This window comes from Mobula hypostoma, chromosome 4, assembly GCF_963921235.1.
Source record: "Mobula hypostoma chromosome 4, sMobHyp1.1, whole genome shotgun sequence".
In the NCBI taxonomy this organism is placed as follows: Eukaryota; Metazoa; Chordata; class Chondrichthyes; order Myliobatiformes; family Myliobatidae; genus Mobula; species Mobula hypostoma.
The window spans coordinates 123,799,110-123,818,727 of record NC_086100.1 but is presented as its reverse complement, the minus strand read 5'-3'; the positions used below and the strand labels follow the sequence as shown (position 1 = coordinate 123,818,727).

The 19,618-nt window shown below is 40.2% G+C and overlaps 1 protein-coding gene across 1 annotated transcript in view; it reads left to right on the top strand.

Annotated features, from left to right (window-relative positions):
* prmt9 (protein arginine methyltransferase 9) overlaps positions 1-19,618 on the top strand; it is a 77,998-nt gene that overhangs the window by 31,605 nt on the left and 26,775 nt on the right. The window contains exons 4-5 of the mRNA XM_063046451.1: positions 3,433-3,600; positions 13,990-14,092. Coding sequence (XP_062902521.1) covers positions 3,433-3,600; positions 13,990-14,092 — 271 coding nt within the window. The remainder of the gene's footprint in view (positions 1-3,432; positions 3,601-13,989; positions 14,093-19,618) is intronic.

Genomic DNA, 19,618 nt, shown 5'->3' with positions numbered 1-19,618 from the left:
TACACTTTCCATCCGTGCCAGGTTGAGTGTCGAGATCGCAACTTGACCTCGTAAAATAAAGGGAAAAATACTGTGAAAATGTCTGTGTGAGGAGTGATGTGCTACACAGTCTCTCTCGCTCCGTGCCTTGTAAAAAGCCATGAAAAAGACATCGACACACACGGAAGCACGCACATGCAGATGCACACGCACGCAGGCACATGCCAAAAAAAAAGAGGAAAAAAAACATTTCTTTCCACTTTTAGGCAATTATGTTTATTCCCTGGCTAGTTTGAGAGGAACTGGAATACTGTGTTGTTCTGTGAAATGAAGCTGATGCCACTTTAGGGAATTTCCATGGATTAAGGGAGGGAAACTATGACAGCCAGGGAAGATTCTTCCATTTGACCCAGTACTGCCCATAGAAATAATGTTTATACAGTATACTCAAGAAGTGCTGGAGAAATGTACATTCTGTATCCAACAAGGGTCAATCAGTTTCCAACTTAGATGACCTATCAAGCTTGTTAGTGTTCTGTTGAGGAAAGTTGTACTCCAGTACTTAGTGTTTCTTAACTCATCTGTTAACTTTATATGTAAGTTTGAAATTGTTCACACATTGCAATTTTACATAGGTTGTACCAATACTTGGATTGGGAGGTGAGAAGATTTTATACCATATAATAGGCAAACAGAAATACTCAAGAATTCATTCTTTTCTGTAGGTTAATTTGGAAACTCCCAAGGATAATGGAATTTTTTATTGTGGGTAGAGAGTGGCCAAGAAGAGCAAAACAAGTGCAGGGTTCGTTGTGGGTGGGGAGGAAATTTTCCACTGTTTTAATAATTACAGCTTAACATATCTTATGATGTAATGGACATTTTAAAATAATTGGTGCTGTCTTGATGTCAACTCAAACTGTAATTGAATTGTCAGACCTTGGAGCTAGGCTTGTAGGAGTAGTATATATATTTATTGCTCGGATAATGTTGGGAAGGGATGTCAGTATGATATTTTGGTTTGCATATTGTGTTACTTGTATAGTGGTTTGGTTCTCCGGTGTCCTATAGAGTAAAATAAGTAAATTAAAGCCCATTAAAACATTCATTTTATCTTTTAATAAATTAAGTAACAAATGCAAAAGTAACATTGTTCTAAGAGATTGCAGCAAAGATCAAATTCTCCCACATGTCCTTGGCTGAGAATTCTCCACCCATATTTAATTGTCCACTTATGTATTTCCGAACTGATTGTTTAATGTTGTTAATAAATTCATAGTGAACTAGTACTCAGGAAAAGTGGAGAATGGTATTTAGAATTTTTTAAACAAAAGATCATGCCTTAAGTCTCATTTATTTTTATAATATTTTCTTGTGAGCAGATAAAGAACTGCCAAGTTAAATCAAGTAATGGCCATTTGTACTCACTGAGCTAATCTCATGAGGGGGATCTGCTGTAAATTAAAATATTGTAAAATGCTTGTGTTTTTATCTTAATTTGTATCCGTGCATTTGGATTCTGGCTGCTTAGCATTCAGAACTTTTGCATTGGTAGCAGCAGAGTGATTCATGTAAAAAGGATTGGGTCTGATTTCAAAACTTTTTAGTTGCAAGAGCCCTAAGAAGAAATAGTTTATGTACCCTCAGTTGAATTCCCAATGGTCATATTAGTTTAGAATTTGTCAAAAGGCACTAGAGGAACTTGGTGGGAATTTTTCAGCTCAACATAACGGAGTTATTTTTGCTTTTCACTGCATACCATTGTACTTTGTCACCAATGGGATTATTTGGTGATAACCAACTTTAATGAAAGTATAATTTCAAAAACTAGCAGTTATGCATGGGTATTTTGCTGATGGTCCTCCCCCATCTGTATAAAGGATGGAAGGAAATCAGGCATGAGTGGTAGGAGGGAGGTATGTCGTGAAGTAAGAGATCCATGGAGGGTATTTTTGAGGTAAATGTCTTCTCTCCTGTGGGTACAAACATTGCTCCACCGTGATCTTCATTGTAATATCCAAATCCTGCTGGTTTTTGATTTTTGAGCCACATTGTGCTCCATTTTGTGGTGGGCATCACATTCCGTATATTGAATAAACAGTTCTCACCAGCTTCAGTTTCTGTTTCCCAAGTTGAGACTGCTAAACCTATGGTGTGACTTTTCTTACTGCACCCCCTTCTTTGACCCTGGTTTACATAATGAGCATTAATGTAAACCAATCAATGTATCTCAGTAAACTTATTTTCTTGCGTATTAGAACTCAGAAAATTTTCCAGTCTGAATTGTACTTATTGAGAAAAAATACTTTCAATATCAGCACAGATAACATTTGAGTGTCATCGGGTTCAAAATTGGCAATACATAAAAACTTTATAAAGAACTGTTGAAAGATCTAAGTATTTATTAAATTTGCTTATAAATTGGTAAAGATTCAACGATCATATTTTGATTAATAGAAGGGGCTATACATTAAAACACAAGTGTAATCTACATCAACAAGTAACTTCTGAGACCTGATTGCCATTCGCAGGCCTGGATTTGATGAAATATATATACAGTAGATTCTGGTTAATTGGGACACATTGGGACCAGTACATTTTGGCCTAGTTAAGTGGCTGCCCCAATTAGCCAAAGTTTCATGGAAATAGTTAAAAAGGTTTATAAATGATAAACTGCCATTTAACTGAGTATCAAGTTATGTATTTAAGTGAAGTACAGAGCAAATTAGAATACTACCAATACCACTACAGTACTATGTATTGCTTCCTGATAGTTATTGGTGGAGGAATTCATCCTGTGTACACTTGCCAATGTTCTTTTTACTGTAAATGAACAAAATCAGTGCAGACATCTAGTGCAGATAATGGATTGCCTTCAATGATTACTTTCTCCAAATCTTCATTTTCATTGTAACATTCAAGATGATTGTCAAAACTTTAAAATTCTTCATGGTTCCTAACTTGATGAAGTAGTGAAATCATTTCATTTTCACTCCTGGCCATTACTGAAAGCTTAAAATCGCAGTTCTGAATCGACTTGCTGCTTATTTCTTGCCAACTATCAGTAACAAAAGTTACTGCTTCTTGCTCAGAAGCACTTGCAATTGATGCTGTAAGCATGATGTAGTGTCTAACAGCCACACGAGTGCACACGACTGAAGCTAGCTAGAAACAGTTTGGCAACAGTCTCCTCTCCCAACAAGTGGCATAGTGTCCCAAATAAACAAAAGGAATCCTGGCTATTTTCTCAATTAGTTTTTGTTTTTTAGGAGTTGTCCCAAATGAGTGGCCGCCCTGATTAACCAATGGCCCAATTAACTGGAATCCACTCTGAGGACAGTCTTTGTCAAATACCATCACTTTATCAGCAGATAAATGAAAGATGATTAAAAGATTGTTAAACCATACATATTCTAATGTTTTAATTCTTGTTTTCCTTGTTTTGTAATTCAGTATGTTTGCAAAAAAGGCTGGAGCTTGTCAAGTATATGCTTGTGAGCTGTCCAAGACAATGTATGAACTTGCCTGTGAAGTGGTCGCCTCGAATCAAATGGCAGGAGAGATAAAGATTCTGCACATGAAATCATTGGATATGGAAATTCCGAAAGATCTGTCCAGCAGGTGTGTTTGGTCATAACTTAAAATCTTTGGTTCAAAATTATTAACTTCATTCTGCTGACAAAATTAATTTAACCTTTGGCAGTCCTTCAGTGAAGTACTGCAATATTATTTAATCCTTTTTTCAGACTGTAGACATGTTTGTTTGTTTTTTGATTAAAAGTGTTATTTTGACTTTTCAGTATGCAGCTTGCTATTTCTTCATCTACTTAGTTCACAAGTTTACAAAATATTTTTCTTTTCATTAATAATTACAATAGAGGTAGGCTAATGTTAGAGAAGCACAGACAGTTACTTGTATAGGTTAGGTGGAGGAACACGACTAATGTATTGAATTAAATTATCCTTCTGACTTGTCTTTGAATACATAGGTGGGATATATAAATACCAATACTCGGTAGTGTTCAATATGTTGGGCCGTTTGTGGGGCATGTTGTATTGCCTCTTCTGAAATGTAACCATCTGCTTTTAATTTATGGGAGATGGAATACTGTGGGGAGAGTAACTTTCTTGTTTCTATATTTTCCTGGAACTAGTGCCTAATGGGAATAACTTCATTCATGCCCTTTGAATTGACCAAATTGTCAAATAGGATTATTCAGACAGAATTAATTGCAAATGCACATTGTATAGGCAGGTTAACAAACAGTCCAAAATAGTATTACTGTACATGTCTGAAAATATTTGTTAAGCAGTTATCCATCAGTTTGTAAGAGATTTTAGTTCTTGCATAGGATGCTTCATAAGAATAAAATGAGGTTTTCAACACATCTAATTCAGGCTTATTTCAAATGACAGAAGTGTAACATAATAGTGTTTAGTTCATTTTCTGCACTACAACCAACATAAATTGAACTGTGATGCCTTATGTTAAAAGTACATAATTTCCGGAAATTGTAGCTCACTTTCCTCTTGGAGCATTAAACAGTGTCTAGCTCTGGTGTCCAGTCAACTGACTGGATAAAAAAAATTCTGGAAATTGTAGAGAAAACTCCACTTTAAAAAAAAATTAGTTTAAAAAAAAATCTTGAATTGTGTCTTAAAAAATAATTAGCTTGTATATTTCCCAAAAATGACAGACTGCAGGGATTGTCATTGCCACATTATCGTGAGTGCAAGATGTTGAATTAATGTGAACAATATGGAGATGTGACAACATTCATCAGGGATGCATGAGAACAAACAAAAATCATAGGTGCAATACACAAAATGTTGGAGGAACTCAGCAGGTCAGACAGCATCTATGGAAATTAATTAGTCGACATTTCGGCCCAAAGCCCTTCTTCACTGCTGATGAAGGGTCTCAGCCCAAATTGTCGACTCTATTCCTAGATGCTGCCTGACCTGCTGAGTTCTTCCGGCATCTTGTGTGTGTTGCTCTGGATTTCCAGCACTTGTGGTATCTCTTGTGTTTGTGTCCTGCTAGATGCGATAGGCAAGACATTCATATCCCAATGGAAGCCCTTTGAGACTCATCTTTTTGCCAAATTGATGCATGGTTTTAACATCTTTATTTTTAATGCTGTCAATGAAAAACACAAGGTACATTTTTAAAATACAATTTGTGTCAGTAAATCTGAAACAAGGTGATCCACAGCAGGAAGTGCCTGGCCAATATCTCAATGGTATCTAGTTACTCAAAATTGATCATTAGCACTAAAGTATGCAAAACTACTTGTATGCACAAATTATACAGAAGAAAGCAAACTCAAATGGGCCCATTTTCTAGGCACTAATTATTTACTTTGCAGCATTAGATAAATGTAATCAATATTTAGAGTATACGAATAAACACAAAGGATAATTAATGATAAAATGTGAAACATGCATTGTCTGGACATGACAACAGACGATGAGATGCATTTCTTTTATAACTTAAAGGTAAAAGTAAAAAACTAATTATCTCATTTTTTTGTAATGAGAAGTCGGGAACTATCAACTAGCCTCATGTCCAGATGAGGTGCGGAACATTTTCCTGATGTTGGTGTTATACTAGAAATCTCATCAATTCTCAACAGTATCAATGCCTACTAAAACATCAAGAAATTCAAATTGCGAAGAAAATTTCTATGAAAATTTTTTCCACGCAAATTCTGAGAGAGCACATTTTATTTTATTGCTTATTTTTTTGGGTAATGTTTGTGAATTCTCTGAGGTTGGCTATACATATATCCTTTGCCAAAACTTTTGCAGTTACAACACCTTATTTTAAAATATAAATGTTGCCCATAAAATTGTGCATTGAAGGAGCTAACAGAACAGGTGTATGTTGAATGTGTTGACCCTAAGCAAAAATCACTCAAAATATTTCAGTTACTTTTGTGGTATAGGTATAAGCTTGAAGAGTAGCATGTCAATGAGAGTATTTGAGAGGTTAAAATGGCTTGATCTGATTCCGGGGCAGAGATTTGTCCAATGATTAAATTATGGTCCAACGAAATGCTACAAAGTAGGGACCATCAAAACAAATACTGTATTCTACAATTATACATCCAATTCCACTTTGGTGGAATTAAGAGACAATTAGGAATACAATATTTGAGACTATGGAAATCCAGTTAACTGAAAGTATGAAAGGTGATAGGCTAGCAAATACCTATAAAGGCATTTTGGTGTTGATTCTGTTGATGTAGTGTCAAAAAACTCTTAATTTTTTGTTATAAAGCACGATTTTCAACTTTCAAAGTCATGCTAGTTCTTCATAATCAGACCTTGTCTATCCAAATGCTAGTAGATCCTGTCCTGATGAATTTCCTCCAGTAACTTCCCTAGTACTGATGTCAGGCTGACCGACATGTCCTAGTAAGGGTATGTCTTGTCCTTGCTACCCTCTTTAAACAACAGAACAATGTTAGCCACCTTCCAGTCTTAAGGAATTTCACCACTGGTTAATGATGAAGTAAATATCTCCTCTAGGGCCTTCGTAATTTTTTTCTAGCCCTCACAAAGTCTGAGGATGCACTTGGTCATGCCCTGGGAATTTAAACGGCTTAATGTACTGTGAGGCTGCAAATACCTCCTCCCTAGTAATAAGAATGTCTTCCAAAACTTGTTTCCCTGGTCTCTTGAGCTACCATGATTTTCTCCTCAGCAAACAATGAGGAGAAATAATAATTAAAAATCCATCCACTTCCTGTGGCTCAAGACATAGGTGGCCTTGCTGATTTGTAGGGGGATCTGCTCTCTCCCCAGCCACCACTTTTATACTTAATATAGCTATGGAACCTTACCTGATAGATCCATCTTGTACCAACTCTTTGACCTTCTGATTTCCTCCTTAACAGTATTCTGAATTTTTTTTATAGTCATCATGGAATTTGCTCAATCCTGACCTTCTAAACCCAATATATGTTTCCTATTTTCCTTGATCAGAACCTCAATATCCCTCGTTAGTCAAGAATATCTAAACTTGCCAGGTTTATCCTTCACACTAAAAAGAACATGCTGCTCCTAGGCGCTTTATAGAAAGAAAGATGGCGCCGGTAACTGGCGACTTTGCGCGTATTCTCCCGAGCAAACTGCCCTCTCCACTATCCTATACCCGAGAAACCCTTCTAAACCTCCGATCTAGCAAGATCAAGATCAACAACACCCTGGCGAAGCTACTGATCCAGCTGGAGACCACCGCACCAGAATTGCTTCTTAAACTCCAGACTGCACCTGGACCCGACCAGCGAGGCCCAACATGTTCCCGGAGACCTGCGGTGTGCTACTGTGCTGGAGCACTTGGAGACGCGGCCCATTCCGACCAGCACCTCTCCGAAGCAGACAACCACACAGAAGTGACGGCGGAGACCTCAAGGTGCCCCAGATGCTTCCCCGGAGCGACCACTGTAAAGCCCCGTTGGTGGCCATCCACAGCTGCCGGAAGTGAGGCCTCCGCCGCCGACCTGGGAAATCGAGCCTGAGGCTTGGCTGGAGCAGAGACCTCCGCAACCGTGACTCGGCTTAAGGACTTGTTTCAGCCAGGAGCCTGGCCATCCGGGATTAAGTGTCGGCTTTGGTGCCTGACCCAATCAACAGCCCGGGCCCCCGGCAGCTGGAAGTGGCAGTGGAGCCTCCCCCGTTACTTGGCCCGACCCGGAGCGACCCGCCGATCGATCCCCGCGGGACGGGTCCACCAACCTCAAGGAGCTGACAACAACACACTACATCGATGGAAACCTAGAAAGATGCACTATTTACCGAGGAAGTGTGGGAAAAGAGCCAGGCTGCTAGTCAGATTGAAGCTGAGGGGCTTTGGGGTCCCTGTGCCCACCATCCTACTAGCTAATGTGCAAGCCATCGAGAACAAGGTGGATGATCTTAAAGGGAGACTCACCTACTGCAGCGAGATGCAGAACTGCTGTGTATTCTGTTTCACCGAGACCTGGCTCTCCCCTGCCATCCCCGACTGTGCCATCTGACTGGAGGGATTTTCGATCCATCAGATGGATCGCACGGCGTCTTCGGGCAAGACGAGGGGAGGTGGTGTCTGCCTACTGATCAACACTGCGTGGTGCTCGGACACAGTGGCACTGACAAGCTCCTGCAGCCTGGACCTGAAACATCTGTCGGTGAAGTGTCGTCCCTACTATCTGCCACGGGAATTCACCTCTGTCATACTGACAGCGGTCTACATTTCCCCCCCAGGCGGACGTGGAGTGTGCTCTGAACATACTGTATGCCAACATCAGTGAACTTGAGACCAGGTATCCGGAGGCTTTGCTCATTACAGCTGGGGACTTTAACCAGGCCAACTTCAGAAAGGCGCTGCCAAAATTATACCAACATGTCTCCTGCCCCACTAGAGGCCCGAGTATACTTGACCACTGCTACACAGCAGTCAAGGCTGCCTACCATTCCGTCCCATGACCTCACTTCGGAAAATTGGACCATCAGGCCGTACTCCTCCTCCCAGCTTACAAACAGAAACTGAAGCGGGAGGTCACGGTGTCAAAAGTAGTGTTGCATTGGACGGAGGAAACGGATGAGGTCCTCCATGACTGCTTTGAATCGGTGGACTGGTTAGTATTCAAGGACTCGGCAGCTAACCTCGATGAGTATGCCTCAGCTGTCACGGACTTTATTTGGAAGTGCACGGAGGACTGTGTGTCTCGCAAGATGATCTGGGTATTCCCTAACCGGAAACCTTGGATGAATTGTGAAGTCAAGTCCCTTTTAAAGGCTAGAGCTGCGGCTTTTAGGTCCTGGGATACCAGTCGCTACACGGAATTCAGGCATGAACTCCGGAAAGCCATTAAGGGCGCCAAGAGGCAATATCGAGCCGAGTTGGAAGCCCACGCTAACCAGAGGGATGCCAGTAGACTATGGCAGGGTCTAAATGAGATCACTGGGTACAAAGAAAAGGCTGGGAATATCTTAATGTATTCTATGCAAGATTTGAACAGAAGAGGAGCGTCCCGCTCCCTCCAGATGAACCGGACCTGTTGGCATCGAGATTCATCGTCACCGAGGAGGACGTTAGAAGGGCCTTCCTGAAGATAAATCCAAGGAAGGCAACGGGCCCAGATGGCGTCCCAGTACGGGTTCTCAGGGCTTGTGCAAGCGAGCTAGCTGGAGTGTTTGCTGACATCTTCAACTGCTCCTTGCTTCAGTCTAAGATCCCCTCGTGTTTTAAGAAGGCAACGATAATCCCAGTGCGGAAGAAGAGCAAGGTGGCATGCCTGAATGACTATTGACCTGTGGCTCTGACATCAATTTCTCTGAAGTGCTTCGAGAGATTGGTTATGGCACACATCTAGCACAGCCCACCGGTCAACCTCGGCGCTTTGCAATTCGCCTACTGGAGCAACAGGTCATCGGCAGACGCCATCTCTCTGGCCCTCCTTAGAATACCTGGAGAATAAAGACGCATACGTAAGGCTCCTTTTCATTGACTACAGCTCTGCCTTTAATACCATCATTCCAAATAAACTGATTCCTAAGCTCTGGAACCTGGGCCTTGGCACTCAGATCTGCAGCTGGATCTTCAACTTCCTCACAGACAGGACCCAGGCTGTAATAATAGGGGACAAGCCCTCCTCTGCAATCACTCTGAGCACCGGTGCCCCCCAAGGCTGTGTACTCAGCCCCCTGCTGTACTCACTGTACACCCATGATTGTGTAGCCAAGTTTCCATCAAACTCAATATATAAGTTTGCTGATGACACAACAATTGTAGGCCGTGTCTCGGGTAATGATGAGTTTGAGTACAGAGAGGAAGTTAAGAACCTGGTGGCATGGTGTGAAGATAATAACCTATCCCTCAATGTCAGCAAGACGAAGGAATTGGTTGTTGATTTCAGAAAGAGTAGTGGACCGCACGACCCAATTTACATCAGTGGTGCGCAAGTGGAACAGGTCAAAAGCTTTTAAGTTCCTTGGGGTCAATATCAAAAATGACCTGACTTGCTCCAACCAAGCAGAGTTCACTGCCAAGAAGGCCCACCAGTGCCTTTACTTCCTGAGAAAACTAAAGAAATGTGGCCTGTCCCCTAAAACCCTCACTGATTTTTATAGAGGCACCGTAGAAAGCATTCTTCTAGGGTGCATCACGACCTGGTATGGAAGTTGTCCTGTCCAAGACCGAAAGAAACTGCAGAAGATCATGAACATGGCGCAGCACATCACACAAACCAATCTTCTGTCCGTGGACTCACTTTACACCGCACACTGTCGGAGCAGTGCTGCCAGGATAATCAAGGACACGACCCACCCCGCCGACACACTTTTTGTCCCTCTTCCCTCCGGGAGAAGGCTCAGGAGCTTGAAGAATCGTACAGCCAGATTTGGGAACAGCTTCTTTCCAACTGTGATAAGACTGCTGAACGGATCCTGACCCGGATCTGGGCCGTACCCTCCAAATATCCAGACCTGCCTCTCGTTTTTTTTTGCACTACCTCACTTTCCATTTTTCTATTTTCTATTTATGATTTATAATTCAAATTTTTAATATTTACTAATTTTTCCTATTTTTAATATTTAATATATGTAACCCAGGGAGCAGGAAGCGCAGAATCAAATATCGCTGTGACGATTGTACGTTCTAGTGTCAATTGTTTGGCGACAATAAAGTATAAAGTATATTATCACACTTTTAAAGGCCTCTTACTTGTTCATTCCTTTCCCTTCAAAGAGTCTCACTGAATCGATTTCTGCCAGATCCTGTTTAATTACCCTGAAATCAGCTTTGCTTTAGTTTAGGGTATTTGCCTTTGGACCTGATCTATTCTTTTGTTGTTCAGACGTTAAGTTCAGTCTGACTCTTTGTGACCTCATGGACTCCTGCACACCAGGCCTTCTTGTTGGAAACTGCCTCTCTAAGGTCCCCCAAGGTCACACGCATTGTCTGAGTGATATTATCTATCCATCGTAGCCTCTGTTGTTCTCTCCTTCTTTTACCTTCTGTTTTACCTAATATGAGAGTCTTCTCCAAGGAATCCTGTCTTCTCATGATGTGGCTAAAATGTTTGAGCTTTTGTCTCATAATCAAGCCTTGTAGTGAGTAGTTCGGCTGTATTTCTTCAAGTATTGACTTGTTGGATCTTCTTGCTGTCCAGTGAACTCTTAACACTGTCTTCCAGCATCCAAGTTCAAAGGTGCCGATTCTTCTGTATCCAGCCTTACTAATAATCCAGTTCTCACAGCCATACATCCATTACCACCTCTGCTTGGTTGGAGCAGGTCAGGTCATTTGTGATATTGACCCCGAGGAACTTAAAACTAATAGATTTATGGTCACTGACGCCAAAGTTCTCCTTGATTGTCACTTTCCGTTATTCTCTAAGAAGATGTCCAGTATTGCACTATCCTGAGTAGAGACCTCTATATATAGACTCAGGAAACTTTACAGAATGCATTTCACAAATTCCAGCCTACCCAGGCTCTTAACGCTCTGGGTGGTCTAGTCAATTCCAAGGAAATTAAAATCTCCCACTTAAATTATGAGCAGTTTCTCTACAACTGTACTATTCAAGTTCTAGCTGACAGTTTTTTTGGGGGGGAAGGTTGAGTTCTATAATATGACCCCACAAGAGTGACCTTCCCTTTGAAAAATTAGACATATTTGGAAACAAGATATGCATCCAAGCTTTGAAAGATCTTCATTTTGCCAGAATGTGAAAATAGTCTGTATTGATAGGGAGATTTTGATGTGCTTGATTGGAATTGTATGTAGAGTCTGATTTTTTAAAATTGTTGAACGTACTTATTCAAAGTGTAATTTAAGAAAACAGTTAATGCAGTCTGTTTTGCAGTTAAGAGAAGCAGTGTATGTAATCAGCAAGAATGCTTATCAGGGTGTGACTAACGTAGCATTTTTGTGTGTTGTTCCAGGACATTTCACTTAAGCCTGACATAAATATTGAGTTGCTTGGTTAACTTTTTAAAAATCATTTTCATCATTGTTATTGCTCCAAATTGGAGCTCCATACGGCATTTCATTCCAGCATTCCAGTGCTGGCATTAATGAATACTGTCTTAATGCAGAGGAAAGAAGGGAATGTGTCAGTTCTTTTAAATGCATGTGACTCATAGTTTTCTTTTAAGTTCCTTAATGTCTGCAAACATTTATTGCTGAAAGCTCTACAAAAAGTAGTGGATTCGGCCCAGGACGTCATGGGTAAAGCCCTCCCAACCATTGAGTACATCTATATGAAATGCTGTTATAGGAAAGCAGCATCCATCATCAGAGATCCTCATCACCCAGGCTATGATCTTTTCTTGCTACTGCCATCAGGTAGAAGATACAAGAGGCTCAGGACTCACGCCACTGTATTCAAGACCAATTACTGCTCCTCAACAATCAGGCTCTTGAACAAAAGGAGATAACTACACTTCCTATTTCTGATGATCCCACAACTGATGGTCTCGCTTTAAGGATCTTTATTTTGTTATTTCATGCTCATTATTTATTGCTATTTATTTATATTTGCATTTGCACAGTTTATTGTCTTCTACACTCTGGTTTATCTTTTGTTAATCTTATTATAGTTACTAGTCTATAGATTTACTGAGTATGCCTACAGGAAAATGAATCTCTGGGTTGTAGATGGTGACATATATGTGGCTTGATAATAACATTTACTTTGAACTTTGATTTAATTTGAATTTTTAGTTTTATTTTCAAAGTAATATTTCATCCTGATGAAGGGTCTCAGCCCATAACGTCGACTGTACTCTTTTTCCATAGATGCTACCTGGCCTGCTGAACTCCTCCCACATTTTTTGTGTATTGCTTGGATTTCTATCATCTGCAGATTTTCTCTTGTTTGTTGTTTTCTTTGTTAACTGTAATACTCCTGAGTCTTTTTCTCTGTTCTCTGTTTCCTACTATGTATTAATAATGTAATTTTTAGTGTTTTACACAAGTTCTTCACATTATTATTTTTCTCCACACCCTCTTGTCTAAAACTTCAATATAATGTTAAAGTCTAAGATCAGATGAAATATATAAAGATATTTGTAGTTTGCTTGTTATGTTTCAAATAAGGTAAATAGCATAGTGATTAGCACATTGCTTTACAATACAGGTGACCAGGATTCAATTCCCACCACTGCCTGTAAGAGTTTGCACATTCTCCCTGTGACCGCGTGGGTTTCTTCCAGCTGCCCCACTTTCCTCCCACATTCCAAGTACATAGTGGTTGGTAGGTTTATTGGTCATTGTAAACTGTCTCGTGATTAGGCCAGGATTGAACTGGGGGATTGCTGGGTGGTGCGGCTTGAAGGGCCGGAAGGGCCTACTCCGTGTTGTATGTCAGTAAATAAGTGAAATGATTTCACTACTTCAACAAGTTCGGAACTATGAACAATTTGAAGGTATTGACAATCATCTTGAATGTTATAATGAAAATGAAGATTTGGAGAATGCAATCAATGAAAGTAGACCATTATCTGCACTAGATGTCTGCACTGATTTTGTTCATTTACAGTCAAAAGAACATGGTAGCGTACACTGGATGAATTTGTCCATCAATAAATTAGGAAGCAATACACAGTATTATAGTAGTTTAGTGATATTTGTAGTATTCTAATTTGTTCTGTACTTTAATTAAATACATAATTTGTTACCTAGTTCGTCTTTTTTTATTCCTTTTTAACTAATTCCATGAAATGTCAGCTAATTGGGGCAGCCACTTAATTGGGCCAAAATGTACTGGTCCCGATGTGTTCCAATTAACTGGAATTCATTGTAAACTTTCAAAATACCTGACCATAGAAAAAGTGATTTCAGTGTAGCAACGCTGTCAAGCATGTCATGAGTTGATCAATCAAAGTGTTTGTACCCAGACCTGCAAATTATATTAATTTAATGTAGTCATAGGCTGGAATAAAGTGTGACTTTATATCATCTTATGATTGACTCTTCTAACTTTTGAATAAGTTTAGAGCTTTCAATTTTGTCCTCAGGGTATCGCTTGTTGTCACGGAGACTGTGGATGCCGGACTGTTTGGTGAAGGAATCGTAGAGAGTTTGATACATGCATGGAAATACCTTCTTCTGCCGCCAATGGTATGTATTTTACATAAATGTGACCATCTAATATTTGACCACTAGAATTAGAATGCCAGTATCAGGATCAGTCTCCTGTATGTTTACTTTTTTTCCCAGTTACAGGTGTCCCCCGCTTTTCGAACGTTTGCTTTATGAAACCTCACTGTTACGAAAGACCTACATTAGTTACCTGTTTTCGCTAACAGAAGGTGTTTTCACTGTTACGAAAAAAGGCAGCGCGCGGAAAAAGCAGCGCGCGAAAAAAGTAGCGTGCGCCCTGAGCAGCCGCTCTTCCCCCGGATTCGGAACGGCATTCTTGCCGGCATTGCTTAAACACGTGCCTGTGAGCAGCCATTAGCAAGATGAGTTCTAAGGTATCAGAAAAGCTGGAAAGAGCTCAAAAGGGTGTTACACTTAGTGTAAAACTAGACATAATTAAGCATTTCGATCGTGGTGAACAAAGTAAGGACACAGTGAGTTTGGCTTGTGGAAGTTGACGAAGGTGATGTTGAAGAGATTTTGGCATCCCATGACCAAGAACTGATAGATGAAGAGCTGATGCAATTGGAAGAGGAAAGGGTAACAATCGAAATCGAATGCAGTAGCGAACGGACCGAAAGTGAAGTCGCCCAGGAACTGAATGTGAAGCAACTGCGTGAGATTTTCACTGCAATGATAAAGCATGACTTTAATTTTGAAAGGGTACGTTGGTTTAGGGCATATTTGCAGGATGGTTTGAGTGCTTACAAAGAACTGTATGATCTAAAAATGAGCGAGGCTAAGCAGTCAAGCATACTGTCGTTTTTCAAGCCTTCCACATCAGCCACAGCAGACGATGAACCTCGACCTTCGACATCAAGGCAGGCAGACATAGAAGAAGATGACCTGCCTGCCCTGATGGAAACAGACGACACCTCAGTGTCCCACCACCCCAACCCCTGGGCCGCGGACAGATACCGATCTGCGAAGAATGCAGTGGTAGCCGGGACGCACCCAGCACATCTTTAAGAAAAAAAGCCAAAATAAGCTAATTAATTAAGTGTCGCCCGGCACGTAAATGTCGGCCCAGTGGCACCTAATTAATTAGCTTGTTTGTTTGGGCTTTTTTCTTAAAGATCTGCTGGGTGCATCCCGGCTACCGCTGTACCCCTGCATGCTTCGCGGATCGGTATCGGTTGACGGCCTGAAGGGTGGGGGCCACTGCACCACCCCAACCTCTGACGACTGAGTCTAACACACCATCATCAGTGTGCTCAGCGCTGTGTTCCCAATTCCGGTAAGTGATACTACACTGTACATACATTATTTCTACTTTATATTGGCTATGTATTTTTACGTGTTATTTGGTATGATTTGGCAGCTTCATAGCTTAAAGGTTACTGGAGAGAGTGTTCTTGCCAACAGCGCTTGCGTGAGATTTTCGCTACGGAGAACAGTGCGGCAATGATTGTGGAAAAGTATGTCTACTTTATATAGGCTGTGTATTCATCATATTCCTGCTTTTACTATATGTTAGTGTTATTTTAGGTTTTATGTGTTATTTGGCATGATTTGGTAGGTTATTTTTGGGTCTGCGAATGCTCACAAATTTTTCCCATATAAATTAATGGTAATTGCTTCTTCGCTTTACGACATTCCAGCTTACGAACTGTTTCATAGGAACGCTCTACCTTCGGATGGCGGGGAAACCTGTATTTACTTTGAATACCGTATGGCTGAAAATAAAGGGGGTTGTCCAGCTTTTCTGATAAAGTAAATTCTTCGATCATATTTGTATAAATTTTACACAATTACGTGATGAGACATTTCTTTTCCATCATTCATTATACTGAGCACATCCATGCATTTGCTTACAACATTTACGTTATGTCAACATAGCATCAATTTTTTGTACCAAAGTTTCCATCATTGCAATGTTTACAAGGCTTTCACATAGGGCCAATCTACTTGGTGTCCACTGGTGGAAAAAGAAAAGATAGATGCTTAACTTTATTTGTCATATGCCCAATGAAACATCAAAATAGACCGTGCATTGTGTTGCTTATGTCAAAGCTAATCAGCAAGGATTGTGCTGGGCAGCCCACAAGTGTCCCCATGCTTCCGGCGTTATCATGGCATGCCCACAACTATATGTCTTTGGAAAGAGGGAGAAAACTGGTGCACCCGGAGGAAACCACATGGTCAAAAGGAAAACATACAAACCCCTTGCAGGCAGAGTTGGGAACTGAACCTCAATTACTCATCACTGGTGTTGTAAAGTGATGTGCTAGCCACTACACTACTGTGCCGTCTAAGGAACCTAAACTGGGCTATACCCCATGAAACCATGCAAACACTGTTCTAAGCATTAACCTTCAGCACATAATCCTGCACCCTGTAATGTGCTAGTCTGCAGCATTTGGTTATGGACTGCTGCTTGCACTGCAAGATTTTGGGTAGGCCATGTTGTCTTTTTTTAAGTTGATCTTCCTGTGCTGCAGTTGCCTCAGTATTCACCCTTGGGTGTAAAACAGAATCAGGTGTTTGCAGTTGTTCAGAATGAACTTGAAAATGACCACAGCACCCTCATGGTAAAGGCATATTTGTGAAAGAGATGGATGACAGTGTTAATTCCTGTCACAGTTACCTGACGGTATTGTGCAGTAGTGCTGAGGCCCTGACTTGTTCTAGTTGAAATATAATAATGGCAGTCAATTTGCACACAACAATACAAAAGTTAAAAAAACCCAGCAGATCTTTGAAGTAGAAAATATTGGAAATACCGAAGCAGCAAGACAGGTAGCAGCTTTAGAGAGAAAACCAGAGTTAATATTTCATAGAGAACTGATGAAAGTTCATTGAGTTGAAAAAATAGCTGTGTTCCTTCTCAACTTATCCTGCCTGTTTATAACAGCAGTATCTAGAAATTGTAAATCAGATGAAGCAAAACTAATCTACTTTGAGGTTGTCTACAAAATGAATCAATTTTTGGGATTATAAGCAGTAGTTCTTGCAGTTCTTCAAGTACTATTACTGAACCTCTTGTGTCCTTGAGAACATAATAATACACTGGACCATTGTGAGCAATCCGGAATTTCTGTGTAGAGATTTAATCTTGCTGGTGTGCAGATTCTAACAGAATTCTGTCAGCAGGTGGCAGTAATCCCTTGAGCTGAGGTCTGTATTGTGAAATTAATTTTGCTTCTTGCTTCAATGTTCATAAAGGTTTTTGACACATTTTTAAATTAATATTTGAGTGCAAAGTAATTCTACAATTGCAAGATCCCGTAGACAACAGTGCCCCTATTTACTCAAGTAATCCCTTGTACTAATTGTGAAACCGGATTGTATTATGTTTTGACCATGATGGCTTTGATTTCTGATAAGTATGGTCATTAACGTGCAGTCCCATGCAAAGCAGATGAGCAGGATTCTGTTTGAAGCATGCACATTCTGGCCATTAAATTCAATAAAGCATTTTTAATATCGTGGAATCGTAAAGTTGCATTCAAGAATTTAATAAATGCTGCTACTGCATTATAGCAGCATAATATAACTTTTGCTTGGTTCTGTTTACGTTGTGTTTACCCTTGAAGAACAGTGGCAATGTCTATTGTTATGCAATACTGGGAGGTTGGGATGGCCATTACCATTTTCATCTAACTACTGTTAGACATTAATCATCTGAACTTGCAAATTGACTTCCAATAGCTGTTGCAATTTAGGCGTGTTGCATTGTATCAAATAGTATTGATTTATGGTGCAGGTGATTCCCAACTTGGAAACGAGAATATAGAACATCTTGTGGCTGACACATGAAATTGTGTACAGCCATGGAAAAGATCACAAACTGCACCAATTTCATGTAACGGATGTCACACCCTTGTATTTGGCACTGAGATCTGCACACAATAATCTGGTTGTGGCCCAGATATTGATTTATATAGTTGTACTATAACCTTCCTGCTGTTATGTTCTATACTTCTGGTAATGAAGACAAGACTCCCTCATGCTTCTTGCTCACCTTACCTACTTGTGCTGCCCTCTTAGAGGATCTTTGGACATGTACACCAAGCACACTCTGTTCCTCAGTATTTCCTAGGGATCTTGTAATATTGTGTATTCTTATTGTATATGTGTTCATGAAGTATTTGCTAAATATTACTCCTCTAAAGATACAGGATTAAATTCCGCCTGCCATTGTTTTTCCATTTTTACCTACTCCCCAATATTGCTCTACAGCTGTTTACAATCCTTGTTCTTGTCTTATCTGCAAACATATTACATGAAAATAATTAAAAGAACATACAGTAATTTAGTCTCTATCCTAATCCCATATCCTAATGTACAGTACATCTCACTCTGTATTTGCTTATATGTAAAATAGCAAATACTTTTATGAATCAGAGCTTTTTACTTCCTGTTTTGCTGTTGGTCAGAGTTCTTAAACCTGATTGGCAAGCAACCAAATTGTCATTTAATGTTGTTAGGATCTGCACATCCTGTACGGAAGCCATCAAACGTCAACTGGAACAAGTAAAGGACCCATGTCACAAAGCACTCAGAATTATTGTGGGCAACTGTCAACTGGCAACCCAAAAGCCAGTGTTTCAGAAAGAAACCCGAAGCTATGAATTGTTTTCCCATTATGACTGGTCTAGCTCAAGACGCAAGTAAGAAGAGATGGAAGAATTCTCATTCTTCTAGGATAATGCTTATACTTAAATTCCTATGTCAATAATATAAAAAAAGAAAAGTTTTTGTTAGATACATGAAGGTTAAGGAGAGACTAGACTGGGCATTGGACCACTTGAAAATGATTCTGAGAATTAGTAATGGGGGATAAGGAAATGGTAAAGGAGCTAAGTCAGTACTTTGTATCCGTCTTCACGGCGGAAGATGCTAGTAACATGCCAGAAATTCAAGAGAGTCAAGGAGTAGTGATAAGTGTAATGGCCATTATTAAGGAGACAGTGCTGGGAAGTTGGAAGACCTGGAAGTGGAGAAATCACCTGGACCAGGTAGGCTGTACCCCACGGTTCTGAAATAGATAGCTGAAGAGATTATGAAGCATTAGCGATGATCTTTCAAGATTCACTGGAGTCAAGGATGATTCCACTGGATTGGAAAATTGTAAATGTGACACCTCCATTTAAGAAGGGAGGGAGGCAAAAGACAGGAAATTATTGGTTAGCCTGACTGTAGTGGTTGGTAAAGATTTTTAAAGTCCATTATTAAGGATAAAATTTCAGAGTACTTGGAAATATATAATAAGAATGAAGTTACAAAAGGAGATCTTGCCTGATAAATCTGTTAGAATCCTTTGAAGAGGCAACAAATAGGTTAGATAAAGGAGTGTTGTTAGATGCAACTGTTTATATGAGGGGTGATTGATATGTTTGTGGCCTAAGGTAGAAGGAGTCAATTTTAGAAAACCTAGCACATTTATTTTTCAACATAGTCCCCTCCTACATTTACACACTTAGTCCAGCGGTTGTGGAGCATACGGATCTTGGACCTCCAGAAAGTGTCCACAGCAGGGGTGATTGTTAAGTTCATGGCCTG